The sequence below is a fragment of the Mercurialis annua genome, linkage group LG7 (assembly GCF_937616625.2).
Source record: "Mercurialis annua linkage group LG7, ddMerAnnu1.2, whole genome shotgun sequence".
Lineage (NCBI taxonomy): Eukaryota > Viridiplantae > Streptophyta > Magnoliopsida > Malpighiales > Euphorbiaceae > Mercurialis > Mercurialis annua.
The window spans coordinates 6,625,069-6,652,594 of NC_065576.1; the positions used below are offsets into that span (position 1 = coordinate 6,625,069).

General features: G+C 31.5%; 3 protein-coding genes across 3 annotated transcripts; all 3 read right to left on the reverse strand.

Moving 5' to 3' along the window:
• Positions 1 to 1,237: 1,237 nt before the first annotated feature.
• On the reverse strand, positions 1,238 to 5,021 carry LOC126655284 (transcription factor bHLH18-like). The gene is made up of 5 exons (XM_050349400.2): positions 4,904 to 5,021; positions 4,311 to 4,399; positions 3,484 to 4,053; positions 1,953 to 2,330; positions 1,238 to 1,705 (listed from the first exon to the last, which is right to left on the reverse strand). The coding sequence occupies exons 2-5, from the start codon at positions 4,338 to 4,340 to the stop codon at positions 1,631 to 1,633; spliced, it is 1,053 nt and encodes a 350-aa protein (XP_050205357.1). The 5' UTR covers positions 4,341 to 4,399; positions 4,904 to 5,021; the 3' UTR covers positions 1,238 to 1,630.
• A 10,072-nt stretch (positions 5,022 to 15,093) lies between these two features.
• On the reverse strand, positions 15,094 to 17,953 carry LOC126655286 (COMPASS-like H3K4 histone methylase component WDR5A). The gene is made up of 2 exons (XM_050349403.2): positions 17,231 to 17,953; positions 15,094 to 15,746 (listed from the first exon to the last, which is right to left on the reverse strand). Exons 1-2 carry the CDS (start codon positions 17,915 to 17,917, stop codon positions 15,453 to 15,455), a joined length of 981 nt encoding a protein of 326 aa, XP_050205360.1. The 5' UTR covers positions 17,918 to 17,953; the 3' UTR covers positions 15,094 to 15,452.
• Positions 17,954 to 18,474: 521 nt separating this feature from the next.
• Positions 18,475 to 25,129, reverse strand: LOC126655279 (kinesin-like protein KIN-8B). Its single transcript, XM_050349396.2, has 15 exons — positions 24,572 to 25,129; positions 24,408 to 24,479; positions 24,194 to 24,310; positions 23,684 to 23,772; positions 23,364 to 23,508; positions 23,181 to 23,276; positions 22,491 to 22,582; positions 21,865 to 22,113; positions 21,620 to 21,770; positions 21,277 to 21,339; positions 20,958 to 21,194; positions 20,419 to 20,523; positions 20,223 to 20,336; positions 19,275 to 19,829; positions 18,475 to 18,900 (listed from the first exon to the last, which is right to left on the reverse strand). The coding sequence occupies exons 1-15, from the start codon at positions 24,617 to 24,619 to the stop codon at positions 18,871 to 18,873; spliced, it is 2,163 nt and encodes a 720-aa protein (XP_050205353.1). The 5' UTR covers positions 24,620 to 25,129; the 3' UTR covers positions 18,475 to 18,870.
• Between the last annotated feature and the right edge of the window lie 2,397 nt (positions 25,130 to 27,526).

A 27,526-nucleotide genomic window follows, 5' to 3' on the forward strand; every position in this document is an offset into this window, starting at 1 on the left:
GAAAAAAATTTCACATTTAAAATTTACGTACAAGTGGTACTTTTGAAACGGCATAATAAAAACCAATGGGGGGGGGGGGGGGGGGTCTGGAATGGCCATGACCCCTTCTGGCCTTTTAAAAATGTAAAATTTAGTATTTAGAGTTTTTAAATTTTACGATCTGGCCCTTCTTAATTTAAATATTTACCCCTTTCTATATTATATAGGCCTAATTACTTAAAAAACCCCATCTTAAAACAATTTTTCGTTTACACCCTGACCTAGGAAAAAGTTCATTTGTACCCTTTTTTTGATTTTTCGTTTTCAATTGTACCCCAAAATTTTATTTTTTGACAATTTAATTAATTAAAGGATGAAAATATTAAAAATAATTAAATAGAAGGGTTATATCATCTTTTTTCTATTTAAAAAAATACAAATAAGTTAAAAAATGAAGGATTATTTTAAGGTTTTTCTAGATAAAAAAAGTTCAATTTAGTGCTTTAGAGTAGAGTTGAAAACAAAAAATCAAAAAAAGGGTACAAATGAACTTTTTTCTAGGTCATGGTATAAACGAAAAAATATTATAAGGTGGAGGTTTTTTAAGTAATTAAGCCTATTATATACTATAATTTGGCCTTTTTAAAGTTAAAATTCGAATTTCGTCACTTATAGAAACTACGACTCTGAGAAAGGAAATATAGATTAAGAAATCAAAATATAAACGACTAGAAAGTTAATTATCACCTACGAACTGATATACTGATATTATTTCATCTTCAAATGACTAAAAAATGCCATAGCATCGAACTATCTATTCAATTAGCATCTGTTTGGAAATAATAATCAGTCGATGTTAAAAATTAATTGCATAAGGAAAAAATCATTACTAACCATGGTAATTTGGTAAACATCGATCAATAAGCACTATAGTGCAAAAATTAACAATTCAAATACCAGAAACTTATGTGCAATAGAAAAACAGCTATATGAGCTGCCAAAGATGAACTACTATAAAATATCTGAGTTATTTAAAATAAGTTCCAAAAATCAAGGAAGCAAAGATAAGCTGTCCAGCTGTAAGAATATTTAAAAAATTAATGATCATTAATCAATATAGTTGCCAATTAGTAATATTGTGAATGGCTAATGAGCTGCCATGCATATTGTCTCACACCACTAATGTGATTAATTCAAACATGCTAGTATATGCATATATTTATTCTTAATTAAAGATCAGTGTAATTACACAAACCAATTAAATCCAAACCAACCAAATAATTACATCAACATTACAGTACATGAGATACAAAAACAAATTCCTTACAAAATGAGGAAAAAGAACAACAAAAGAAAAACCCTAACTTGAAAGGGGAAAAAAAGTGTCCCTATGAACAATTTCTAATCGATCTAGGGTTTACTCCTTCAAACACAACTTTCAGATAAAACTAAAACCATAATGATTAATGGCCACAAAACAAGATTGTTTTCTACAGAATGTGGGTAATACAACGTGGTGTGACAGATTCACCACGCAAAAACTTGGGAAGTAAAAAATTACCCAACAAGATAATATAATTAATGTCGTGGCAAAAGATCAAATTCATAGTCTAATGCACATGCAAATTACTGATCAACTTATTTAGTTTAATTACATGATTTTTAGAAAAGCCACTCTCAGATTTTTCACGAGATCCTTCAATGTCATGGAGTATTCAGCATCCATCTGCAAAAATATTTATCATGGATACTGATTAATTAGTTCTCAGCTTGCTAATTAGATAAACAATGATTTAAAAAAATTATTATACACACAAGTATGATAAATTTGACAAATATATTTTGAATAAAACAATTTGAAAGATTGGTATAATAATTTCACATTTTGAATCAATTATTTATGTATGAGAAGTAACTAAAATAAAGAGTTTAATTATTTATTTAAAAACAATGAACATAAACCAATTACTTACCCGAGCAATAATGGTGATGTCAAGTGTGGAATCTCCAAAGGCCAAAATGCTGGTGTTGATGACAGATAAATGATGAATATTTTCTATTTCATGTAATATTTTGGGAACAAGTCCGTTTTGTTTCTCACAATGGATTCGAATGAGTATATCTTTATTCGATACTCGAGCTTCAATCTCCGGAAGGGTGGTATCGGAGACACCATCAAAGCTCTCATAACATGAAGATGATGATGTTGAGTCAGCAGAGAGTTGAGTCCTCTTAACTATAACAATTGATTCCATAGTTTTCTTTTTGGTCTGTTCTTCAAGAGCTTTTACTCGTCCTTGAAGTTCTTTCACATATTTGATTGCATCTCCAAGAACAGAAGCTTTGTCCATCTACATGCAATTGTAAAAACAATCAAAAACTTAGAAAAAAGTAGGTTTAAGAGTTTGAATGTTACGAAATGCGCAAAAAAAAATTATAACTCAAACATTCTCTCTATCTTCAATTATCAAAAAAATTATCTATCCACAACTATCGGTCATTTATATCATATTCTTTAAACTTTGTTAGTTTGATATAATATTTCTTCAAATATTGTCAATATATCTATGACTTGTTTAAAGTGTGGCCAATCTGACATGAAAAATATACGTGCGCAAAATATTTATCCTACCTTGCATATGCGATACCCCAACATCTCCAAACGAATTATGTGTATATTTGGCAATATTCGAATAAATATTAAACTGGACTAGCAAGGTTCAAAATCCATGTGTATAAATGAGCTGTATGGTTTTTGGTAGATAAATTCATTTTGTCGTTAGGATTTTGTTACTACCAATTGTTACATAGACTAATTTTGATGTAAAAGAATTTGAAACTTAAGTTAAAATATTTGATATCAATTTGCTAGAAATTAAAAAAAACATTGGTATCCAACTGAAACATAGAGGAAAGGTTGATATAAATCACTCAAATTCTTAACATGCTATGTCAAAATTTATTCTTATATAATATGAATATTCTAAGATTATGGAAGGGTTAAATATTTTTCCGGTTATCGAACTATAACCTTTTTACACAACAGTTACCGAATTATAAAATTTTACAAAATAATTATCATACTATAGACTTTTTACAAAACGGTTACTGAATTATAAAAAGTTATGAAGCGGTTAACGAACTATAGTTTTAATAAAAAAAAACGTAACCGGCTTATTGACGTGGACACCAACTTGCTTATATAGATGAGCAAAAGCATCAGATCAGTAATCATTTTGTAAAAAATTATTAGTTTGGTAATTATTATTTTGCAAAAAAGTACAAGCTCGATAATTATTTTGTTACTTTCTATAATTTGGTCTATCATTTTCTCAAAAAGATATAATTCGGTATTTGTTTTGTTACTTCTAAAAATTCGATAACCGTTTTATAAAAATGTTATAGTTGGATATCTGCAGAAATTATTAACCCATTATGATATCTCGAATTTGAATTTTGAATATCCTATGGGATCCGATCATATAATTGAAAAAGAAAAAGTACCTTCTTTAGGTCTGGAACAAGGGCTGAAAGAGCAATAAACCTCTGGCTAAGCTTTTCTCTCCTCTTTCTTTCGGCCAAAATATGATCTTGACCATGAGCTAGAGTTCTGGTCATGGAACAAGATCTTTTGTTATTGTCCTTCATTTCGTAATCCGATTTCGAAATCACCGGTCGAAAGAGAACATTTGTTGGAGACACAGCTTCATCTTTTGGCTTAATAATGGATTCAACATTCATGAAATTGGACTGCTGGGATTTCAAAGATGGCGAAGAAATAATTTTAGGGTTTTCAAAAGACAGAAGCTGGCCAGTAGGAGAAGATCTTGGTGAATGGTGCAGATCAGCAGTAGTAATGTTTGAGCTCCAGCTGTTGGTTTTATGAAGTTTATTAGGTCTTTCAAAACTTATTTCAACTGAAGGATTAGGGCATGAAGAATGGCTCTCATCAGAAGAGAAAGATGGCTGAAGATTATTATTATTATCTGAAAGTGTATTTGCCATGTTTTTTGTGGTCAATTCAGCAATTGTGTTGATATGATATTCATGGATCAGCTTGTAATCTTCCAAATCCTGTGATTAATAAACCCATAATTATATATAATCAGAAACTATGGAAGAAGATCTAGGTAGCATGGACAGGGATATGGGACACTTGGAAATGCTAAGTTTCCGACACGTTTTCGAAACGGAAATTGTTGATCGAATGAAGTGTCTGTACTATCTAAAAACGATTAAAGAACAATCTTTTTAAAGGATTTGGTTGTGAATAATTCTAATATTTGATTAAAATCAGAATTAACATAGAATGAAAGGGTTGAAAAACATACCTGGCCAGAAAACCATGTAGCTATATCCATTAGGGCAACTTATTCTCAGAACAGCAATATATATCTTTTATATATGGAAAGTCTTGAGGCTGCATGTGAAATAAAACCAAATTAGATTAATGAAATTATAATAATCTGAATTACATGAACCCTATTCCAAAAAAATGGTGAAAAACTGCAAACCCCAAAGAAAAAAATTTCATTTCTAGCAAAAATCAGATTTCAATCTAGCAAAAGTTTTTCAGTTCTTGAACTTACCTATACAGATAACTCAAAAAAATTTAAAAAAATTGATCATGAAAACAAAAGGAGAAAATTAACAAAAATTCTACTATAGTGTTCATGGATCAACTCATATATTATACAGTTCATGAAGAAATTTTAGGTTTCAAAGAAAAAAACTTGACAGACACACCGTCTCTCAATCCCCATAAACTTGGAATTCAATTAGAACCCACCATAAATTTGAAATTTTGAAGAAAAAAAACCATATAAATTATATCAAACCCTAAATTCAAACTGTTTAGAGACTTGAAAAACTGAGAAAAATATATATATTCTAAATTTAACAGAGTATATACTATAAAGCTTACCTTATAATTATGCAAAATTGTATTGAGATTATTTTTCTTCAAGTGCACTAAATTATACAGAAGCTACTCTTAATTCTTATAGTTGAGTTGAGTATGATCCAGCAAATTCCTCTTGTACCCACGTGGGAAATTATTTTGTCTTCTTCTTCTTCTTCAACTATAGTTGAAAATTGCAGTCTAGCTATTTTTTTATATATTAAATTGAGGTGGAATCAGCGACACTTAAACATAAACAAAGTTTAGTTCAGATTTCGAATCAACAAGAATTATAAAAAAATAAATATTTGTAATATTTTTCTAGTTAGCCAACCCCTCCAAACTGCCAAAAAAATTGGAAATTATTGCATTTTGTCTTATACTACTAATTAGTCATAATTTTGTATGTTGGGGTTACCTTATTAAATTCTTATTTAGTTTTTTGAAAGAGTAAAATATATTTACCTAGAGGTCATTTGCCATATATATACTTTAGTATTGAATTTTTTTGTCAATCTTGTCCAGTAATTTATTCTAAATATATTCACATGTTAGTGAAAGGGTCTAATTAGTAAAATAAAATACATTTAGTCGGTTAATTTAACTTTATAACAAATTAATCTACAAATGAAACAAAATCAACATAATTGTTTTTCAAATACGTATATTTATTCATTAGTAATTGATATAAATTTTATAATTTAATACAATTATCAAATTATAGATAATTTGATGTAAAAAAATATTAAATTACTAGATTATATTTTATTTGTAATAATAAGATCATTTGATTGACAAATGGATATATTCAACATCATTTGTATATATATTGAATCAGACTCGCAGAGATTTTAGTATAAAATATAGTATATGATAAACCAGCTTATAAAATTATAATTCTCTCAATAGAAAAATATAAAAACAAATTTCTAAAAGATGTTGGATCTATAACATTTTTATTATAAGAAATGGCCAATCACCATTCACGTTAGTCATATTAGTCTAAAAAGTTTTTCTTAATCACGGCTTAAACGGGCCATCGGCAATCTGGCAACATTATTTCCTAATATAGGACTTTTAAATTACATCATTTGATGTGGTACCCAAAAAGGTCTTATTAGACCTATTACATTAATTTATAACTCCAATAACCCAAGTGAAAAATAATATTTATTTATATTTCTCCATTTACATCCTAAAATATACTCAGATTTTATTACTACTATTATAAAAAAAAAAAAAAAAAAAGATTATACTTGGACGCTAGGTGTTTAAACTTTTCTAAATATTATGTTTTAGTGTCTGAATTTTTATTTTTTTTAAATAAATATTTAATTTTTTAAAAGTATATCAAATTAGTGTCTTTTAAACTATTGTTCTATCATCAAATTACTACTATAATCAAGCCAAAAACAAACAAAAAATTCTTTTTTGATGCCAAATAGGAAAACATAGCATCAATTATCCAAATTACTAATATTATTTTACTAATATAATTATGAAATTTTAATTAAAATTAAGTTTATTTTTGTCTTTTTATCATATTAATGACTGATAAACGGTCAAAAGCACTTATTTCATACATTTTTAAAAAATAAAATATTAAAAATTTAAACACTCAAATAAAATATTTAAAAAAAGTTTAAACACTGCTAATGTAATTTTTAAAGAAAATAATCGGCAGAACTGTCAAAGTATGAAATTGACGATTTTGTTAAGGAATTGATGCGCATCTTTTGTACATTGCAACAAGCTATTTGAAAAAAAATAACCTAAGGTCTCCACCATAATATGAAAGCAATCCAATTTAGTTTTTAGTTTTCGGCTATCATTGACCTCTAAATATAATCTTATGAACATCTTTATAGTACTAATTAAGTGCATAGAAATAATATCTTAATCTAGAAACATGTTAATTTAACAAATAAGAAAATTAACTAACCCCAAGGCGTAGATGAGCTGATAAGATGCTCTTTTAACTTAAGTGGAATAGCGGGTTCGAACCGTACTCATGTATGCAGCCGTTTAAAACTTGAGGCCAGAGTTTGCTTCCCGCAAGGGACCTACACGGTTCGGGTGGAGATTAGTCTAAATGTGGAAGGTTTAAAGGTGTCGTCTCATAGTTGAGATCCCTTCAGAAAATCTCATGAACCTTGTACTAAAAAAAATAACTAAGTTTCAATCATTTTTACAAATAAAATATAAAAACGTGAAGGAAAAATTACACTAATACATTCTATTAAATTTTACTTATTAAAGCTATTGCATTAATTTATTTTTCACTACCTGAACTAAAACTATTTCTGTCATTAATATTAAGAAGATGTTAGTGAAATTAAAATATTATAATACTAAAACTAATATAAGTCTTATGAAAAGTAAAAAAAATTATCAAAGATAAATTTTTATTCAACTTGTAAATAATAACTGTTCAAATAATACCATATAAGTATAATAATAGTTTAAATCAAATTAGAAGTAATCAAAAATAATTACGTAATAATGGGTCAAATAAGAAATAATAATAGTCTCTATTAATTTTTTTTTATAAATATTAAAATTAATTTAAATATTAAATTAAATTAAAGTTATAAATTATTAATTATTGTCAAATAAATAACATAAATATACAATAATATTGAAAAAATGAATTTATTTATAAGATGATGCATATATAGTAATTTTTACTTTCTGTTACTTCTTGTATATGTGCCAAATGCGATTATAGTTTCTCGCATAAATTAAATACAGGATATAGTGAATCAGGTGAGAACTTAATGATAATGTCTGGAATCTATACATTATATCAAGGCTTATCCCCTTAAAATCCCCCCACCTTTTACCCCCAATTCGTTTGCACCCTCACGTTGTAAAACCACCAAATATACCCAAATTACGACCTTTCACTTTCAATTATACCCTCAAGCATTAAATTGACCTCTTTTCACTTGAAAAATGTTCAAATGAATACTTTAAATTTTAGCATATATTTTAAAATAGGACTTAATATTTTATTTAAAACAAAAATAAATCTATTTTTTCAAGTGAAAAGAGATCAATTTAATGCTTGAGGGTGCAATTGAAAGTGAAAGGTCGTAATTTGGGTATATTTGGTGGTTTTGCAACGTGAGGGTGCAAACGAATTGGGGGTAAAAGGTGAGGGGGTTTTAAGGGGATAAGCCTTATATCAATATGGCCACAACAAACCAAGATTTTCATGATCTTCAAACTTGATTATTAATTTTAATAAAATCAATTCCTAAATCTTCATGGTCAAATTGATGGCAAGTGACGACAAAATCATTGTCTATAACTATAATACTGCAACTAATAATTTAAATGTTCACATCAATATTCAATTCATAATCATCATTAGACCTAGTAAAATTCTATGTTTCACTTGTATATATTACACCAACATGTCTAATATTGTAAATCAAGTAGTATAAGTTTGGACCTTTGAAAAAAATATTCTTATAAGATAAAATAATTTTATCTACACAACTATATCTCGTTTGTTAAATATATCATACTTTTTGAATTTTATCACTTTGATTTATTATTTTTATGATTTATGTCAAATATATTCATAATTCATTTAGAGTCACGTATGTAGTTTAATTAAAAAAAATTACCTTTTTCACATATTTACATATTGATGAAAGAAAATTTCAAAATATCAAACCTAAAGTGTCTCACCTAAAAAATCTAGAATCTGGATCTCATTATATGTTGGCCAGGTAATCATATAGGATTAGTGAATTTGAGATAAATTAAAATAAATAGTGCTTATGTACACATGATGGAGTCAATATACCAGCCATGCAAAATTTGTAAGAAAATCATTATTGGATTATAATTTGATTAAATTGAATAAGAATTATCCAATAGGTGTGTATAAAATTTGGGAAGAATATTTAGGTTCCAAATTTTGGAAGATTTTAAGTGGGTTTTTAATTCCCACGAATGGGACAACACTAATAATTGGCTGTTATGGCTAAAAAAACAAATGTTATGCATAGGACAACGTAGCACATTAAGTAGTTAATAGGAGACATTCAAGCAAGTACTCTTTTGTCTGTTTCATAGTTTTTGTTAATTCAATTTTGTTATGGTGGCATGTTGTTGTTAGGCATCCTTAGGATTGTAAATAAACCGAATCGAGCCGAGTTTTAAAATGATGTTTGGATACTTTTATAGTTTCTCTTGATTAATTTCTTTTGGGATCATTTGCCTGCTCACAGTGGCGGAACCACATTAAAGTTCGGGTGTACTTTAACCCGGGCTGAAATTACTATATATAAAAACTATGTAGTGGTGAATGAAAGGTATCATTTTGGCTCAGTGAGTTAAATGCTCATTTTTTATTTGAAATTCATAGGTTCGACTCCTATGCATATAATGTCTTTTTTATTTTTTTATTATTTTACTAAAAGGGCTAATAATCACCCACGGACCCTAACTTTAGGGGTACCTTACGCTAAACCCCCTGATCTAAAAAAACCTGCCGTAAACCCCCTAAACTTTACCCAATAATTAGCTAAACCCCTTTTCGCATAAATTGACCAAAATACCCTTCAAATCTGTAAAAAAATACAAACAAACCAGACAACTTCAATCTAACCAGACTTAAAACCGATCCAATCAAATCAAACCAAACAAATCTAATCAACCCTAAATTTATTTAAAAATTAAATAAATAATTATTTTTAATTTAAAAAAAAAATTATTTCAATCCGGCGAGCAGACCCACCGCGGTGGGTCTGCTATCTGCAGCAGACCCACCGGCCGGTGGGTCTGCTGCAAAGAGCAGATCCACCGCGGGTCTGCTCTTTGCAGCAAATCCACTCTTTGCAGCAGATCCACCGGCGTCGGTGGATCTGCTGCAAAGAGCAGACCCCCGCGGGACCGCTATTTGCAGCAGACCCGCGGTGGGTCTGCTTCACAGAGCAGACCCACCGGACGGTGGGTCTGCTGCGGTCTGCAGACCCACCGTGGTGGGTCTGCTCACCGGTGAGCAGACCCACCACGGTGGGTTTAAATTAATTTAAAAAAAAATATTTTTTTATTTAAATTAAAAATAATTGTTTATTTATTTTTTAAAATTAAATGAGTTTTTATTTGGATAATTTTTTTTGCGGCAATGGACGGTGGTGGCCGGAAAAAACCGGCAGCGGCGGGTGGAAGTTTTCGGTTGGATGGTTTGATTTAATTGAGTTGATTGGTGATTTAAGTATGATTTGGATGGTTTATGTCTGATTTGATTAGATAATGACTTTAGATTTGGTTAGATTAGGTTGGTTTGGTTTTTGTTATTGACCTTAGGGGTATTTTAGGTATTTTTGAGAAAATAAAGGGCTTGGGGCGGTTTTTTGGGGCGGTTTTAGGGTAAAAGGGGTTTAGCTTATCATTAGGTAAAGTTTAGGAGGTTTATGGCAGGTTTTTTTTTATCAGGGGGTTTAGCGTAAGATACCCATAAAGTCAGGGTCCGTGGGTGATTATTAGCCTACTAAAAGCTACATTAGATTCATCATTTTCGCTTTTTATTTATTGCAGTTATAAAAAGAATCAATAAAATACCATCTAACCCCTTTAATTTAACACAATTTAAAAAAATCAAATTTCATATTTTTATAAAATAAAATTATTTGTGTAAAACCATTCAGAATTAATAAGCCATGAGTTTTTTTTTTATCTAAAATCACAAATTTGAACTTTTTTATTTTTTATTTCAATTGGAGGAGCAAAATTTTTTATATTGAAATTATTTTAAAAATATAAGTATGTACATATTTATGATAAAATTATTTATATTTTATATATTAATTAGTCCTGGCTGAAAAAATTCTAATTTCGTCATTGCCTCCTTGTGGTTGAGCTCAATAAACCATCATTTATCCAAAAAAAATGTTCATATTCGGTTCATTTAACGAATAAAGTGTCCATATTCGATTCACGTTCAGTTGAGCTTCGAACGGAGTGTTCATATTCAGTTCGTCTAGATTTTATAGTGTTTATATTCAGTTCGTATTCAGCTCGCGTTTGTTCGTTTAGCCGCTAAATGAACAAGCTCGCGAACGAGCTCGATAAGTACTAAACGAGCTCATTCATGAATAAGCGATAAGTACTAAACGAGTTCGGTCATAAATAAGCTCGTGCACGAGTTCGATGAGTACTAACGAGCCCATTCATTTAGCGGCTAAACGAACACGGATTGAACGCAAGCAAAACATGAACACTGTAAAATATAAACGAACAAACACGAATACGAACTGAATAAATTATAAAAAATAATACCTAAAAATTTAGTATATCATTTTTTTATGAAATATATTGTACTGGTTTTACTTCTAGACTTTTATATTTTAGTATATCACTTTTACTTTTAAGGTTATGAGTTTTCTTATATCAAAAATATGTAATTTTGTTTAGGGCTAATTGCAAATTAATACACAAACTTTACCCTAATTTGCAATTACAACACAAACTTTAAAACTTGGCAAATTGGTACACCGATTTTCATTTTTTGGCGAATTGATACACCGAACTGGAAAAACACTAACGTGGACATTGTCATATAAAGCCATGTGTTGTTGTATGATTGGTCGGTGTACTAATTTGCCAAAAAAATGAAAGTTGGTGTATTAAATTGCCAAATTTCAAAATTCGTGTTGTAATTGCAAATTAGGGTAAAGTTCGTGTATTAATTTGCAATTAACCCTTTTGTTTACTCTATATAATTTTTAGATTATTTAAAATAATTATATAAATTAATTTAAACATGAATTAGTTCACAAACACCTAATCGAGTATCTAAACGAACTTGTTCGCGAATTATATACGAACTCGTTCACGAACTTTATTCGAACTCGTTCACGAACTTTATTCGAACTCGTTCACGAACTTTATTCGAACTCGTTCACGAACTTTATTCGAACTCGTTCACGAACTAATAATCGAGTTGTTCGTGAACATAAACGAGCCAGACACCACTATGTACATGTTCGGCTCGTTTATATTAACGAATATAAAATTAAATTCGAGCTCGGTTTGTTAGAATACGAACGAAACGAACTGAGTTTTTATCGAGCTAAACACCGAGTTGCTCGCGAGAAGTTTGGTTCATTTACAGCCCTAGCCATCCAGCTTCATCATGTTTCATTATGCTAAATAAAGTGATGATATTTTGAAAAAATTAATATAATACTCATTTCTGTTCATTTTAATTTTAGAAATGTTTTGCATATATATATATATATATATATATATATATATATATATATATATATATACTATAGAGTAGTAAAAGGAATTTATAAATAAAAATTATCAATTAGAATAAAATATCCAGAAAAAGTGATTATTCTTAATTAGAATGGATATGGATGGCGAGACTATTAGATAACCAATTTACTCAATTACTCATGTAGACTAGATAATCAATTCACCCAATAATTCAAACTCTTAGATAAGACTTCAATATTAGTATTATCTCTAATACATTAATGCACATGAACATTTATGTGTTTTGAAGTATGAACTGGACACATTTTATCTTATATATCAAATTAATTAAATATATTACAAATAATTGAACTCTAAAGATTTCAACTACATCGAGTTTAATATTATATTAAATGATTATTTAATTTCAATAGTTATGCAATTCATTCTTTTTAAAGTTTTGTAAGATGCTACGCTAAGGTTGTGTATGTTGTAGTACATACATGTGTCTTGTTTTATATAAGTCCTCAAATTTATGTTCTATCCTGCAATTAAAACGGCTACATTTTTAAAGGCTTATTTGCACATATTGTTCTAATATTTGATTCTTTTATCATTAACGTTCTTAAATTTTAATTCAGTCTATAAACCCTTTGAGTTTCGATCTCATAGCCAGTAAACTCCTTCCGTGCAAACTTCGATTGACGCTGTTAACAAACACTGATGTGGTGTTTAAAAAAATAAAATTAAAATTAAAACCCACTTCACATTATCTGATACGTCATCAAAATACTCTTAATCATACAGAATACCCAAAATGCCTCTAAAACAAAATAATTAAAACTCTAAAACTCATTACCTCACTGCCATCATCAAGCTGCTTGAATCCATCCCCGCTCCCGGTTGACCCAAAAATTTGTGACCGAAGGAATCGTTCGTCTTCAGATGGGTTCGCCTGAAGACGAACGGTTCCTTCGTCTTCATGATGAGTTCTCCATATTATGTCCGTCTTCACGGATCAGATAGGTCACCGTAAAGCAATGGATCTTCATACCGTAACCATGCTTGATTCGTCTAAGAAGACGAGCCCATCTAGGTTCGTCTTGTTAGACAAATAACTCTAAGTTCATCTGAAAAGGCGAATCCAGATGGAGGTTCCTCGCAATGGTTATGGCGGCAGATGTCACACGACGGTGGATCTAGGTGGCGGTGGTAAGGTTAGCGGGGCAGCTGTTGGGAGTATTAGTTATTGGGTTTGTTTGTTTTAGGGTTTGAATAAGGATATTTTGAGTATTTTAGATTTTAAAGGTTTTTTAGAAACATGGAAAATGAGGTGGAGGTGAATAATGTATATTTCAATTTTTTTTATTACGTCATCGAATATTAACGGCGTCAACCAAAAACTAGACGGAATGAATTTAATTGATCATTAAACCGAAACTCTAAGGGTTTACATGCCGTCAATAAAACATAGGACGTCTGTGATAGAAAAAGGTCAAAAGTCAGGGACCACAAGTGAAAACAAGCTGTTTTTTGAATTAAAATAATGAAAGTTATTTTCTTAAAAAGAATGAACAAAGAATCATTTCACCCCCTAAACGTAGCACGAAGTATCAAATGAGCCCAAATTTAAAAAAGTGGATCAGATCACCCTAGAATTTGACAAAAACATATCAAATTCCCCTCCTTTACTCTCACCCCCGAGATTGAACACACTCTCCGGTTTTATATGGTTAAAAGCTCAAAATAGTCCTTAATATTTATTTCATTCATAAAATTGACATTTAATTATTTTTAAAAATATATTATTTTTTTATAATTTCAATAGTTTAAAACCATATTAATTTTTAATTAAAAAAATGATTTTTAACTTTAACTCATTAGAATACCAGAAAAAATTCATAAACAACCGGAAAAAATTTCTAACAACCCCACAATCGGAATTTGAAGAACACACCTCTCGATCTGTTCGTCATCTATCGGGGTTTTGTTCTTCATGATGAAGAACAAATCCTAGGATTCTTTTTTTCTTTGTTCAAATCCCAAGGGTGGCCATAATATTTTTGTTTTCGACAGTGGACTGGTCGAGCGGGCGACGGTGGATGATTTATGTTAGGGTTTATTAGTATTTTAGGGTTTTCTAGTATTTTAAGGGTTTACTTGTGGTTAATTTTGATAAATTATGATTGATTAAAAGAGTAATTAGACTTAATTAAAAAAAGATAAAAGAAAAGCCCTCAATTTTATATTAATTAAATTTTAAATTAAATAGAATTAATTAATATTTTAATTAAGGTTGATTATAATTAATTATATATATTTTTTTTAACGGAGATATATTAATGAAAAGCAGGACAGTCTAAAAGCTAACAAATGAAATTATCTATGAAAAGAAACTCAGCTGATGACGCTAAAAAGATTGCTACTTTTTAAATTTTAACGTAAGTCGTGATTATTGTTAGCAACACTGCGACCCGGCTTCATTAAGCTACAAATGTAATAAAACTGGTCCGAGCAATGAAAGCCGACAAGTAACCTAGCAAAAAAAGATGGACTACCTGCAGTCCTACACAAATCACCCAAAAAAGTAAAAACTCATTTCATTTACATAAAGAACACATTTGTTTAGCAAATATCTCTGAAAAAAATTAAAATTTGCACTAGACCATAAAACACATTAGAGCACTCATACGTATTACCCAGAATAAGATATCACTGCCCCACCACCAATCGCCGACATCACCGCCGGATGCCGGCCCCAACTCTCCCACTGCCGGCCATCGATGGAAATCATCGGCCGGCGCTGTCCCCAGCATACATTGCCCCCACAGCTGGTCACCACCCTGCATCTAGACGACACTTAAAATTCTAAAAACTAAACTCTAAGCCCAAAGTGGGGTATAAGAGGACAAAATATTTTGAGGTATAAATGTAAACTTCTAAAAATAATTTGATAAAATTTTACATAAAAAACATTTATGGATCTCTAATGTAAATTTTAGAAAAAATTAATCATAGAGTATAATTTCTTCATGAAATATGAACTTACATATTTGAAAGTCGCTCTATTTAAAGAGGGAGACAACAGAGACGGAGACTATATGGTTATAGCTCAATATGAGTCATATGACCAAAAGAAAAACTACTGTTACTCTACGCTCATAAAAGTCTGAAGTTTTAAGTACATCGGGTTAGGTAGTTTTAATGATACAGCAAGTTGTAACCAACACCAAGGTAGGAATCTCATAATCTCACCTGGAAATTGCAACAATTGTTCAACACCGAGGGTCAAAATCTTCACTTATACACAGATAAATCAAGTTATGTAAATGGCTCCCCATATAATGAATCATTGTTTTTCTTGAGTCCAGATCCTTACAGTATTATCCTTGCCAAGAGCACCAGATGCAATCATGTTTTGGGTAGGATGACATGCGACGGATATTACAGTGTCAGTGTGACCTTCCAATTTCTGAACCACTTTCCTGCTCTGAAGTTCCCACAAATATACGCAGTTATCCTCCGAACCACTCACAATATACTTCCCATCTGTTATAGAAAAGGCAGAAGAAATGCAGAATTTCGAGTTCAAATGTCCAGTATACGTCTTTAGAAATTTCCCTGTTGAGAGATTCCACAGCCTCTGCAAATCCAGAGGAACAGGCCACGTCAGTCACCAAGCAAAACTAACAACGGTGAAATGTTAAAGAGAAAAGGTATTGACAATCAAACATAAAATGACGGATAACGGAAACTGAAATTATTCAGGGAGGAAGAGAATGGAATACAGCAAAAGGCTAAATAACTTCATGTTTTCTGGATTAGGGGAAAAAATAAAAGAATGTAGAAGTATTTAAATCTTTACATTACACGCTTTAACCCTGGAACTGAAGACATGAAATATGGGAATGAGGAGTTAATCGACTTATTTATTCAAACTCCATTGACATTATATTAACCTCAGTGATATAACAAAGGTAGAGAATTAAAACCGTTTATGTATCAGACTCCTGAGCACAAATGATTATTTTCTATTAGCATGCACTATTCAATAGAAAATGTAGATAGGAGTCAATAGAAAGCTTAGCAAAATCACAACTCCATTATGTTCAATATGTTGCTCAATAAAAATCCTTTTAAGTGCAAGAAAGAGCCCAACAACTAGACCATTAAGAATATCTGAAGAATGCAACTCATCGAGTACTATATCAACAAAATAATAAGACAATATAATTCAACAAATAAACATGATATTAGAACATGACTGTTAAGCTTAAAACTTGTTGGCTCAACTACATAGCACATGAATTCAGTTCAAATAAAGAGACCACATATAAGGATGCAACACAAAGATGTCTCCAAGAAAAACAGTCACTAACGGAACTGCAAATCAATAGCTATATGACATCGGAAGGTCATACCCTAACACCTAGCAGAAAGGTAGGCAAAATGGCAGACATACTCAAAAGTCAAACGCATTAAATCGAAGTTGCAAGCCAATTCTGATCATGAAGAAAAAGAAGTGATCTGACCACTAAAGAGAGTATTACTATTTTAAGAAACAAGAGAGCAGGTATAAGTACAAATACACCCAAAATAAACCTGAGCTACACAAAATTCAGAAACTCCATCACCTAAGAGGAAAAATAAAAAAATTCACGTCATTTCCATGATAGTCGACAAATACATATTAGATTGGGCATATTTTTCCAGGTGACCTAAGTAAGACAGCTACATATAAAGTTCAAAAACTACATTTTATACACACAAAAAAATTACTCTGTTTTACTTCCAGCATAGTCTAAAAACAGTAATAAAATTTAATGGTAAGTCAAATTTCAAACTTAAACTTCAATTTTTAAAATTTCAAAGCAAATAAAAAAAATCAGCTTAAGCCTTTCTGTTACATGCTGAAAAGATCAATAAAAAGCTTAAAACTTCTATAAAACCCCATTAAGTTTCCACAATAAACAAATGAATTTCAATCAAATATACTAACAAGTAATTAAACAATAAACCAAATTCGAGCAACATTATAAAACCAGTCTATTCTAATTCACATTTTAATGAATAAATTACAGCAAATAATTAAAGAAAATCGACAAATAGAAAAGAATCGAGGCATACCAAAGTGTTATCAAGAGTACCAACAAGAATAAACTTGCCATTAGGAGAGAATTTAACAAAAGAAACAGGCGGATTCTCATCATCAATCAAAGTCTTCATACAATGCCCAGTCCCACAATCCCAAATCCTACACAACCCATCATAGCTACTCGAAACAATCATCGACCCGTCTCGATTAAAATCAACCCCAGTCACCGGGTCAGAATGAGCCGGCAATACCTTCAAACATTTCCCACTTTTCACATCCCAAATCCGCACCGTTTCATCGAACGAACCCGACACGATCATATTCGACTGCGGGTTAAAATTGACGCAGAACACATAATTGGTGTGGCCATTTAGGGTTTTAATTTGGGACCCGGTAGTGACGTCCCAGAGGCGGATGGTTTTGTCGTCGGAGGCGGAGACGAGGAAGCGGGAATCGGAGGAGAATGCGACATCGGAGACGCCCTGTTCGTGGCCGTGGAATTCGTGGAGAGGGGTGAGAGGGGAGGAGGGAGGGTTGGAGGGGGAGAGGGAGTAGGTTTTTAGGGTTTTATCGGCGGAGGAGGAGGCGAGGAAACGGCCGTCAGAGGAGAATTTGAGGGAGGAGATTGCGCGTTTGTGGGGGGTTAGGGTTTGGGTTAGATTGTAGGGTTTGTAGGATTCAGTTGTTGCTGTGGTGGTGGTGCTGTCTGTCATGGACATTGTTCTTTTGTTTTCTTGGGGTTTTAGGGAATTTTGTATTGGGGTTTTAACTTAAGTAGTGAGATGGCGAGTGAGTGTGAGTGAAGAAATTGAGATATCCAAGCAAAAAAAAAATGTTTATCAAATTAAAATTAAAATAAAATTTAAATTCTATTAAATAGATGGAACCAAAATGTGTGTCAAATGAATTAAATTTAAAAGATTTATCAACTCCCACATCAACTATAAGTACCACCGATATAAGCTAAATCGACCTTTCCTCTCATCCCAGGATTTTGCGAAAATCAATCAAACGAGGTTCAAGTTAGTTAGGGAAATGGTTGAACTTGTAAGTGGCGCGAAAGGAATATTGTTGAATTTTAAAAATGAAAATGTAATAATTAATTTTGAAACTCTTTGGTATTTAATAAATCGAACTATAAATTTTAAGTTATTTAACTATATAACAATTTAATTCAAAGTTAACCATCCACACACCTAGTTATAAATTTCAAATTCAGGAGGGAAAAAGTCTTAAACAGACAAACAAAGATGTGTACGTATAAAGTAGTACAATATACACAAATGATACTCCTACATTCAACATGTTAGCGAGTTCAACTTTACAAACTAAATCTACGGTTTCCCTCTCTCCACTGTAAGAAGAATCAAAAGAATCACCTCCCTACGTGAAACTACTTCTATGCTACTTCCGCTATATACAACTAAATTGCGTTACAGAAATCAAAAAATTAAAAGGGAAAAATCCCATAGAAGACACAGAACTACGCGTGACTATACAAAATTGGACAGCTGAATTTTTTAGCTTGTTTGGTCCACTAGATGGCTCACCGTGATGATTAATGGTTTGAGCTATGCTGCCCTGCGTCTAGTTCTAAGTGACACGTGATTCATCGTCCTCTTGGCCATGACCGATTCCAGAATGACGAGACTCAAATAGATGTTGCCTTGGATCATACCTCCATGTGCCCAGTGTTACAACGCTACCACAGATTAGATAACAAATTCAAACTCAATATAGTGGATGTTAGATGAAAGCTCAAAACACATATACTATACTCCATTGATGAAATTAAAAATTTAAGGCGTAAGGATTTAGGAAATCCAAAAGTTGACCGTTTTTATCAATTCTAACTAACTTTCTAATTTTGTCAATTATAGTTGAATTTGAAAAAATTTAAGTTAATTGGGCTTGATTTTGCTCGCATGACAACTATGATGTTGATCTTTTCTTGATTCAATTAGATAGAATAACATTTAATGATTGGCACTTGAGCAAAATCAGAATCAATTAGAAGGCCTCGACTGTTATTAAAATAAAAATCAGCTGATAACAGATAAATGATTGTATCCATACCTTAAGCTGATGGCTAAAATCAGCACTGAAAGAGAATCCATCACTATAAGGAGAAGCGCGGCTTTTGAAATCTGGACATGAACTGCGTAAATCTTGAGAATGCTGATGAGGTGAGCCAAACCAGTGGTCAGTACTCTTCCTTAGCCTCAGATATGCTGGAGGGGAGTGATCATGAGGCAGCATGTAATAGGAACTGTGGTGCTCTTCCATGAATAACGCCTGACCAGGATCGCGACGCCCGGTTGAAAATGATCTCAAACCATGTCCGAAGACACCAGATCGAGAAATTGATTGACCATTCCGAGGATTAGTTCCGATGGAAGCGTATCTGTCTAAGGAAAAGTTCAGCGACAGCTTATCTGCAAAACGCGGATGAGGCATCATTGTCCGATCTTCAATCATTATTCCATTTTTAGCTGCAAGTTTCAATAAGCGCTTCTCGTCGAGCCCTAAACTCATAAGCAAGTTCCACAGGTTTTTTTGTGCTTGTCGTTGGTTGTGGATAATTTGATCACGCATTGCCATTTCGAACTGAAGCTCAGTGTTGGCCATTCCCTATATTCACATTTAAACCATCATGTCATTAACTCTGACAGAAAACTTGGAAAACCATAATTGCAGCATAGAGAATGATCACATTAATTCTTATATTTTCATGCCCTTTTTCAAAATGTTAAAGTTTAATACCCAGCCAAAATCAGAGGTAAGCATGATCAAAGCCAGAAAACCAATAAGAAGATGAGAAATGTGACATGCAAGGATGAATACATATATTTTCTTGGCTCAAATATTAACAAACCTATTGGTAAATGTCATAGTCAGAATTACCAGTTTCCAAAATGTTGTTTGGTAATATATCTTCATAATAAATCTATTTGCAAACAGTACCAGCCTATGTTAGATTATGCATACACTCTCAATTCCAGATAATACATAGAATTTACTCACCAGAAGTCTGTATTGACTAAGGATACGCAAGTATGTCTTATTTCCATCCTTACTAATGGCTTTTTCGATCATATCTTGGAGTTGACATCGCTGCTTCTCGTTTGCTTCAATCTCCTAAAACATTAGTTATTTACACGGTCAAATACTAAGGAAGTTTGTGATCCTAATGCAAGTCCACTACAAGCACAGACTTCACCTTTTGGTAATTAATGCCAGCCTCATCATTGTCACGAATGTTATCCAGAATGAGTTGTCGCCTTGCTCTTAAAGCTTCTACAACTGCTCCTTCCTTTTCAATAGCCTACGACAGAGGGCACAAACACTTTGAAACAAATTATTTAATAGTACAACCAATTAAATATATGGAAGCGTCAACTATTATTTTCTTCTTAACGGTCTGGTCTCTATGCAGACATATAAATTTGAACTCCTCATGTACAAGATTACTTTTTTTTTGTTCCCAAAGAACAACATCCTTCAAGATAATTTAAAGAATAAAATAAGAATTGCATATTAAACAAACATTCAGCATTGCATGCTTCCTAGCTATCATAACAAGACTATGTATATATCATTGAGCAAGTACATTTAGAAATATAATAGATTTCATGAAAAATTATGGGCAAACCAAAGTAAAAAATTATGGGCAAACCTAAGAAAACGCAATCATTAAATTTTTTGTGCTCGCTTTACTATATATAGTCATGTGGTTAAATGAATGCTGGAAAATCATACCTGTTGCTTTGCAATAGCATCATCAAGCTGTTGGAGTTCAATGCGGTTACGAAGGTTGGTCTCCTCAAGTTCAAATAATGCCTTCTGTAAGTTTATTCTTTCCTGCACATTTTCACTGGTTTCACGGCTTAAAGTATCCAACCACGAGAGCTCATCGTCGACATCTTTTTCAGCAGGCTTGAAAATTAGTAAGGATTCTTTATCAGCCAGTTCTTTTCTCAAACGGCAAACCTCAATCTGTGCAATCAAATATGTTACTTTCTAAATGAGGTTTTCTACTAACTAAATCAACAGAAACAAAATATATGCAACAGCTTACCTGAAGACTGTCGATCATTCTCTGGTAATCTGACACATGGGTGTCAATTGTGCCAATGTTTTTCTGAGGAAAATATCAAAAATATCAAAAATATGCAAGCAAAAGTTTCTACTTCTTGATGGTACTAGTCAAGCTTGTGACACGCAGGATTAGAGTAAGATGCAAAAGAACTACTGAACAATCACAAATCAATGCAATCAAATTATGCATGACTTCTATTAAGAATACGTCTTTATATTGCAATGCGAAGGAGAACCGAGAACCCAACTTCAAACATAGAGAATATAAGAAAATTGTGACAGAATTTTTTATGAAAAGAATCAAGTCATATAAAAACTATTACCTGGATATGTGTCTTTATTTCCTTTGCTCGGTCAGCATATTTCAAGGTATTTATTGTATGATGATACTGAATGTTTGCAGGGGATATTGTAGCAACCATGATAGTCTGAGAATTACCACTCAGACCATCTTTAAGTATACGTGTTAGTTTGCTGTAAAATACTGAAATTAGCTATATTTCCAGTAGGGGATCGGGCTTATAAGCTGTTATTGTGCTCTTCAAACAAAAACACTTATGAAATATACCTATTGCGGTAAGGGACATAAGCAAGACCCTTCTTTTGTTGCTTCCCCAAGGCATTAATGCAGTTTGCTAAAGCGAGAAGGGAACGGTTAATATTAGCTCCGTCCCTTAGCTTATGACCTCCACTATTTGTTTCAGATGCTCTTTCACTGCCAGCAAGATCCACAAGAGCAAGTTTGCCTCGCATGACTTGATTTCGATACTTATTTCTCTGCTTTCTTTTAACAATTATTTCTAGAACAGCATGTGATCTGGCAGCATGAAAAGTAAAGTGACTCTCTCAGTAAGAGTTTAAATAAGTGAACACTAGTTTCAATGCAGACACTATGATTTTCAGTACTGTTAAGAGATGACAGAACTTCAACTGCACCAGCAAAGAAGCTCTTCTTCCTCAATTTCATCACAAATTTTGTGACTTGTAAGGATTATTTTACAAGCTTTATCCATTTTAAAGATAATTCATAATTGTTTACAATTTACACAGAAAAAAAATACTTGATGATATAACTGATTAAAAACTTCTTTATAATTTATTTAGTGTTCAATGCGGTGAAATTATATCAGAAATTTTGAAAGTCAATCCGTGGTAATAACTCAGGAGTCAAGACTGAAAAATATATTGACAAACCGAGATGATGTTGCATTAGCCTCTGTGCTCTCTGTCTTTCGTCGACTATTTCCCAAGTTCAATAGTTCAAGAATCTTATCAGCCGATTGGACCTATGAAAAGCAGATATAATCAAGAACTAATAAGCATCCTGAAGATAATACGAATCAGAAGCATCCAAGGTAGGCAGAAGAGCTACTAAACTGTTTGAAAGAAACAATGAACATAACGTTTTCAGTTGAAAAGGTAATTAAGAAGAACAGATAGCATAAGCAGGAGCAATGCACGAGTGTTTAAAGTAATCTCTAACTGGAAGATTTAGTATGTGGTTCCGGGCAATGTACAACAGAGCAAATTAAAACATCATTTGATGTCACTAAATGTGCAAATAAAGAGGCTCCATAGTAGAATAAAGCCACTAAATTTGGTGGAGCCTTCGTTAAACTTTCTTTAGAGTACTTATTTCGAAATCTTTGGTCGTTGACCAGGTTATCACGGCACAATTATATTGAAGATCCGTCCAAGAAATAACAGTTAGCCGAAAATAATATTTTGAAAGACATCTAAACCAATTAGAGATGTCCTTAAATGATAAGTAAAGAAAGTTAGACCAACCATAACCATACCCATACTGTGAAAAGCACACAATGCCAGCAAACAAACCTAAGTTTAAACGAATGCTACTGAATAAATTAGAGGGAATATATGAACCTTGATACATTTCAACCCCACAATGATTATTCCTTTCTCTGGATCCTCTCGAAGTTCCAAATGACCCGATGATTTCTCAAGTAAATCATAGATAACCTAAATTCATAAGAAGTCGGGTTAAAACATTAACATTTGAACACACAAATGCCTGTAATAAATGTTCATAATTGGAAGACAACTTACTTCATTATAGACTTCAAGGTAAGAACAGGAGACATCAAATTCATCAGAGCTTTTATCCTTTTTTATAAGATCAAAAATGGTATACAAACTGAGAACCATAAGTCCGGGATCATCTCTGGTCCCAACCATTGTATATGTTTTACCACTGTAAAATTAAGCAAAACTATGAAAACAGGTGCACAGTCAAGTTGCACATCTAAAAACAAATACAGCGAAATGAAGGATTTTCGCCATCTACAAAGCCAGATATTAACCACATTGGAAATAAGTCGCACTTTAAAAAATGCAAATGAGAACTATAAAATAGGTCAGCTGAATACCTTCCAGTAGAACCATAGGCGAAAACAGTGGCATTTAAACCTTGAACAACCCCAGAGACTATCGAAGATATACTTTTCTTGTAGACACCCTGAACATAACCAAAGCAAATTTCAAACAGATTACAAACAAACAAACAATTCCAGAATTTAATCTAGATCATTTACTAACCAGTAGAACTTAGAAGGACATTAAAAAGTCACATTTCCTATAATTTTTAAAACATCTTTAACTAAATCACTAAAACCTCAAAAGTAAACCTACTTTAGATTGGAACGAAAAGTTTGTAAGCCCTAATTTAAATTTGAACAGAATATTTGCAAGAATTCAAATGTCACTTATCGGAAATGATTTGATTTATTACAAAATGTCTTGCTTTTCTTAATTATAACAAATTAAAATACAGTAACTATGATTTTTCCAAACATTAGAATCGACTAAATGAAATTGAATACTTGCGATTTGGACTTTGGAAACAAAAAGAAATTGAAAGATCGAAAGCAAACACACACCAAATTAGTAGAATCAGGACCAAATGCATAATCAAAACAATATTTCTTCTCTTTACTGCGATTCTGAATACGATCAAGATAGTCCTTCGATAAGTCAGGATCTAATACAATCACCTCCTACATTCCAAAACACATTCAAAATATAAAAAAAAATCACAACAAAAATGAACAAAATCAAACACAAAATATATGAATGAAAACAAATAAAAATCACCTTGTTATCACTAACACGAACAATATCACGGCCCCGTTCTTTCTCAGTTAACGGCCTACACTTAACAGCAACCTGCACAGAATCAAAGCGTAACAGATTAACAGCAAAATCAAATAAAAAATATTAAAAAAGTTAAAAAATTAGTTCATAATGTAATTACTAACCGTAAGAGTAGTAGTTGTCTTGGTAGGTGAAGCTCTAATGCTAGGCATTATTTACCTTATCTTCTTTCTCACCATTAATCAAAAAAAAATCAAACAAAAAAAATCTCCAGCTGGTGCTAAGCTAGCTTACTAAAACCCTAACTCACTCAAAAAAAATCATCAGAGAATTAAAATCACAAAACTAATTGAAAAAATTAAGCAAAAAAAAACACAGATGATTGACGACTCGGTGTGTGTATTACACATTACTACTGAATCACATTGCTTAAAAGAATCTCTTCAAATGAAAAAAAAAATACAAATATTTATGGAGAAGAAATGCAGAAAAAACGTTACTACTGATTTATAATAATAAAAAAATGAGAGAAATGTTAAACGGCCACGGAGACGGAGAGGGTGATACGGTGGTTGGCGGTGTACGATAGTTGTAGTGTAGTGAGTAATGGAGTAAACGCCATGTAACGGAGGGGGAGAAGAAGGAGCAGAGAAGAAGACGAAGAAGGAGCAAAGAAGAAGAAGAAATTTTGTTTGTGTTGTGGTGTGGTGTGTTGTATTGTACGTGTTTGTAAAGCTGTAAGGTTATGGAGTGATAGTGACCGTTAGATTTTATTTTTTATTAATTTGATTTGGGTGATGAGATGATTAAGGATAATGGGCGTATTAGATTTAACGGTGGTATTTAAACATACAATTTTTATGTGCGAGTGTGATCGATGAGAGAGGACTTTATGTTTTTTTAAATTGTTTAGTTCAAATTAAATTAACAATTTAAGTTTTTAAAAAAAATTCAAAATAAATTTGAAAATTGGTGAGATTAAATTCTGTATTTATTTAAATTTTCATTGTTATATTAGTAGAATTTCATTAGTGATGTTTTTAAATTCAAATTATATTAATAAACTTGAAATTTTTTGACTTAGTAGTTACTAAAAAAGTTGCAATTATTTATTAATGTAATATTTAAAAATTAAAATATTAACCCAACAAATAGTGAAATAGGGAATTCTAAATATACCTATCTTATTTTATTTTTATTTAATTGATCAAAGCTTCTCGACTACAAGGGCTACTCGATATTTGGCATATATTTGTTATTAGCTATACTTAAAACAATAATAATAAAAATAAATTATCAAAAATCTAATAATATGGCTTTTATAAATTATTTATTAAATTAAATGCATAATATAATTTTTATTTTAAATTATTATATTATGAGACTACTAGCGGAATCATGATTTTTTATTCAGTTCAGAAAAAAAAAATTATCTGATCATTTAGTTTATTTTTATCCTCTCGACAGTTAGAATTTAATTTTTTTCTAGCCTAAATTTCCCTGTAAAATAATATATTTTATTTGAAAAAAAAAATGAAACTTCTTGTATATAATTGAGGCGTTTTAAAGTTCGTGATTAAATTAAAAAAGCGGAGATAGTTTATAAATTCTTATAATATTATCTTTTTAAAAAATATAAGTAAAATAATAAAGTTTTTGCTGTTTTTAACGTTTATGCCCCGTTATTTTATAATAAATCAACAAATATTTATAATATTTAAATAAATTTTTTATCACTAAAAATCATAATATTGACACCGGGTATTGGTTATTCAAAATAAAAAGAAGAGGTTTGGGTTCGTGAAACATTGGGTGGTATGTTGATGTTAGTTTCTTGTTAATTGTCGTTGATGTAGTTTTTAAGGCTTTATTGGTGTTGATGATTTTTAGCCTTTTTGAGGAATTTGGGACCATTTGTTGTCACTAAAACATAGGTGATTATGGTTTCTTGTGAACTCAATTTGGTGATTTAACGTGAGAATATTTCGCCTTCCACCATGTAAGTAAGTTGCAAGAGTAAGGATGAGTTAGAATTCAAATGGTATAAGCGCTACACAAAAACTTCTACGTCGTGATTTTAAATTTTCCTATAAACACTATTTCTTTCTTAATTATAAAAAAAAAAGTAAGTTACAGGAAAAATTAATGGACCTCTAATTTTATAGAAAATAATCGAGGTTGAAATTTATAATTAAAATTAATATTAAAAAAATTAGAACTTTTTAAAACAATTATATAAATTACATTTTTTGCGATTATAATATAAATTTTAAAATTTGATAAAATTTATCATTTAATTTAAAAAAAATGGCAAACCATAATACTATCATATTCTCCATTGAATAAACACTGACGTGACTCTATATAATTATTAGAGTATAATGTTGTTGTTCTTGCTGGTTTGCTGCTACTCATATATGCTGCTTCAGATGCTTACGATGGCTACTCCAACACTGAATTGCAGCTCATCAATCCAGCTCATTTACAGCTGGGTTAAGAGGCAGTTATTCATTTTTCTTGTTTATAAATAGCATTAGATTTGTAGCTTTATTTTCTAAGTTTTGTAATCTACAAACTTCAATCAATATAGTTGCTCTGTGTTTATTTTCTGATATGGTATCAGAGCGGGTCCGAGTCCGGAATCAGGCATTGCCGCCGGAGTTGCCGCCGCGTTTCAGATTTGATGTTCTTCTCCGGTTAACTGAACTGGATGTCCAGTCCCAGCAGTTCCGTGATTTCAGATTTATCGATTTCAGTTTCTTCTCCGTTGTACCGAACTGGATGTCCAGTCCCAGCGGTCCGGATTGAATTTCAGTTTACGAGCATTGCTATCAGTGTCTCGAGTTTCAGTTTCAAGTTTCGTTTCAGTTCATCGCTATCGGTGCTGAAGATTCAAGCTCTTTGTTGAATCGTTGCTATCAACGATTTCAATTTCAATTTCAGGTTCCTATTCGATTATTCGGTGATTACTCTTGATTTCAGGTTTCTATTCTGTCAAATTTGTCTTTTGATCAATCTCTGATTCGTTCAATTCATTGTTGTTGATTTCAGTTCAGATTTGATTTTCATTGTTCATTTCATTCGGTTTCAAATTCTAACCATTGTTATCGGTAATTTTC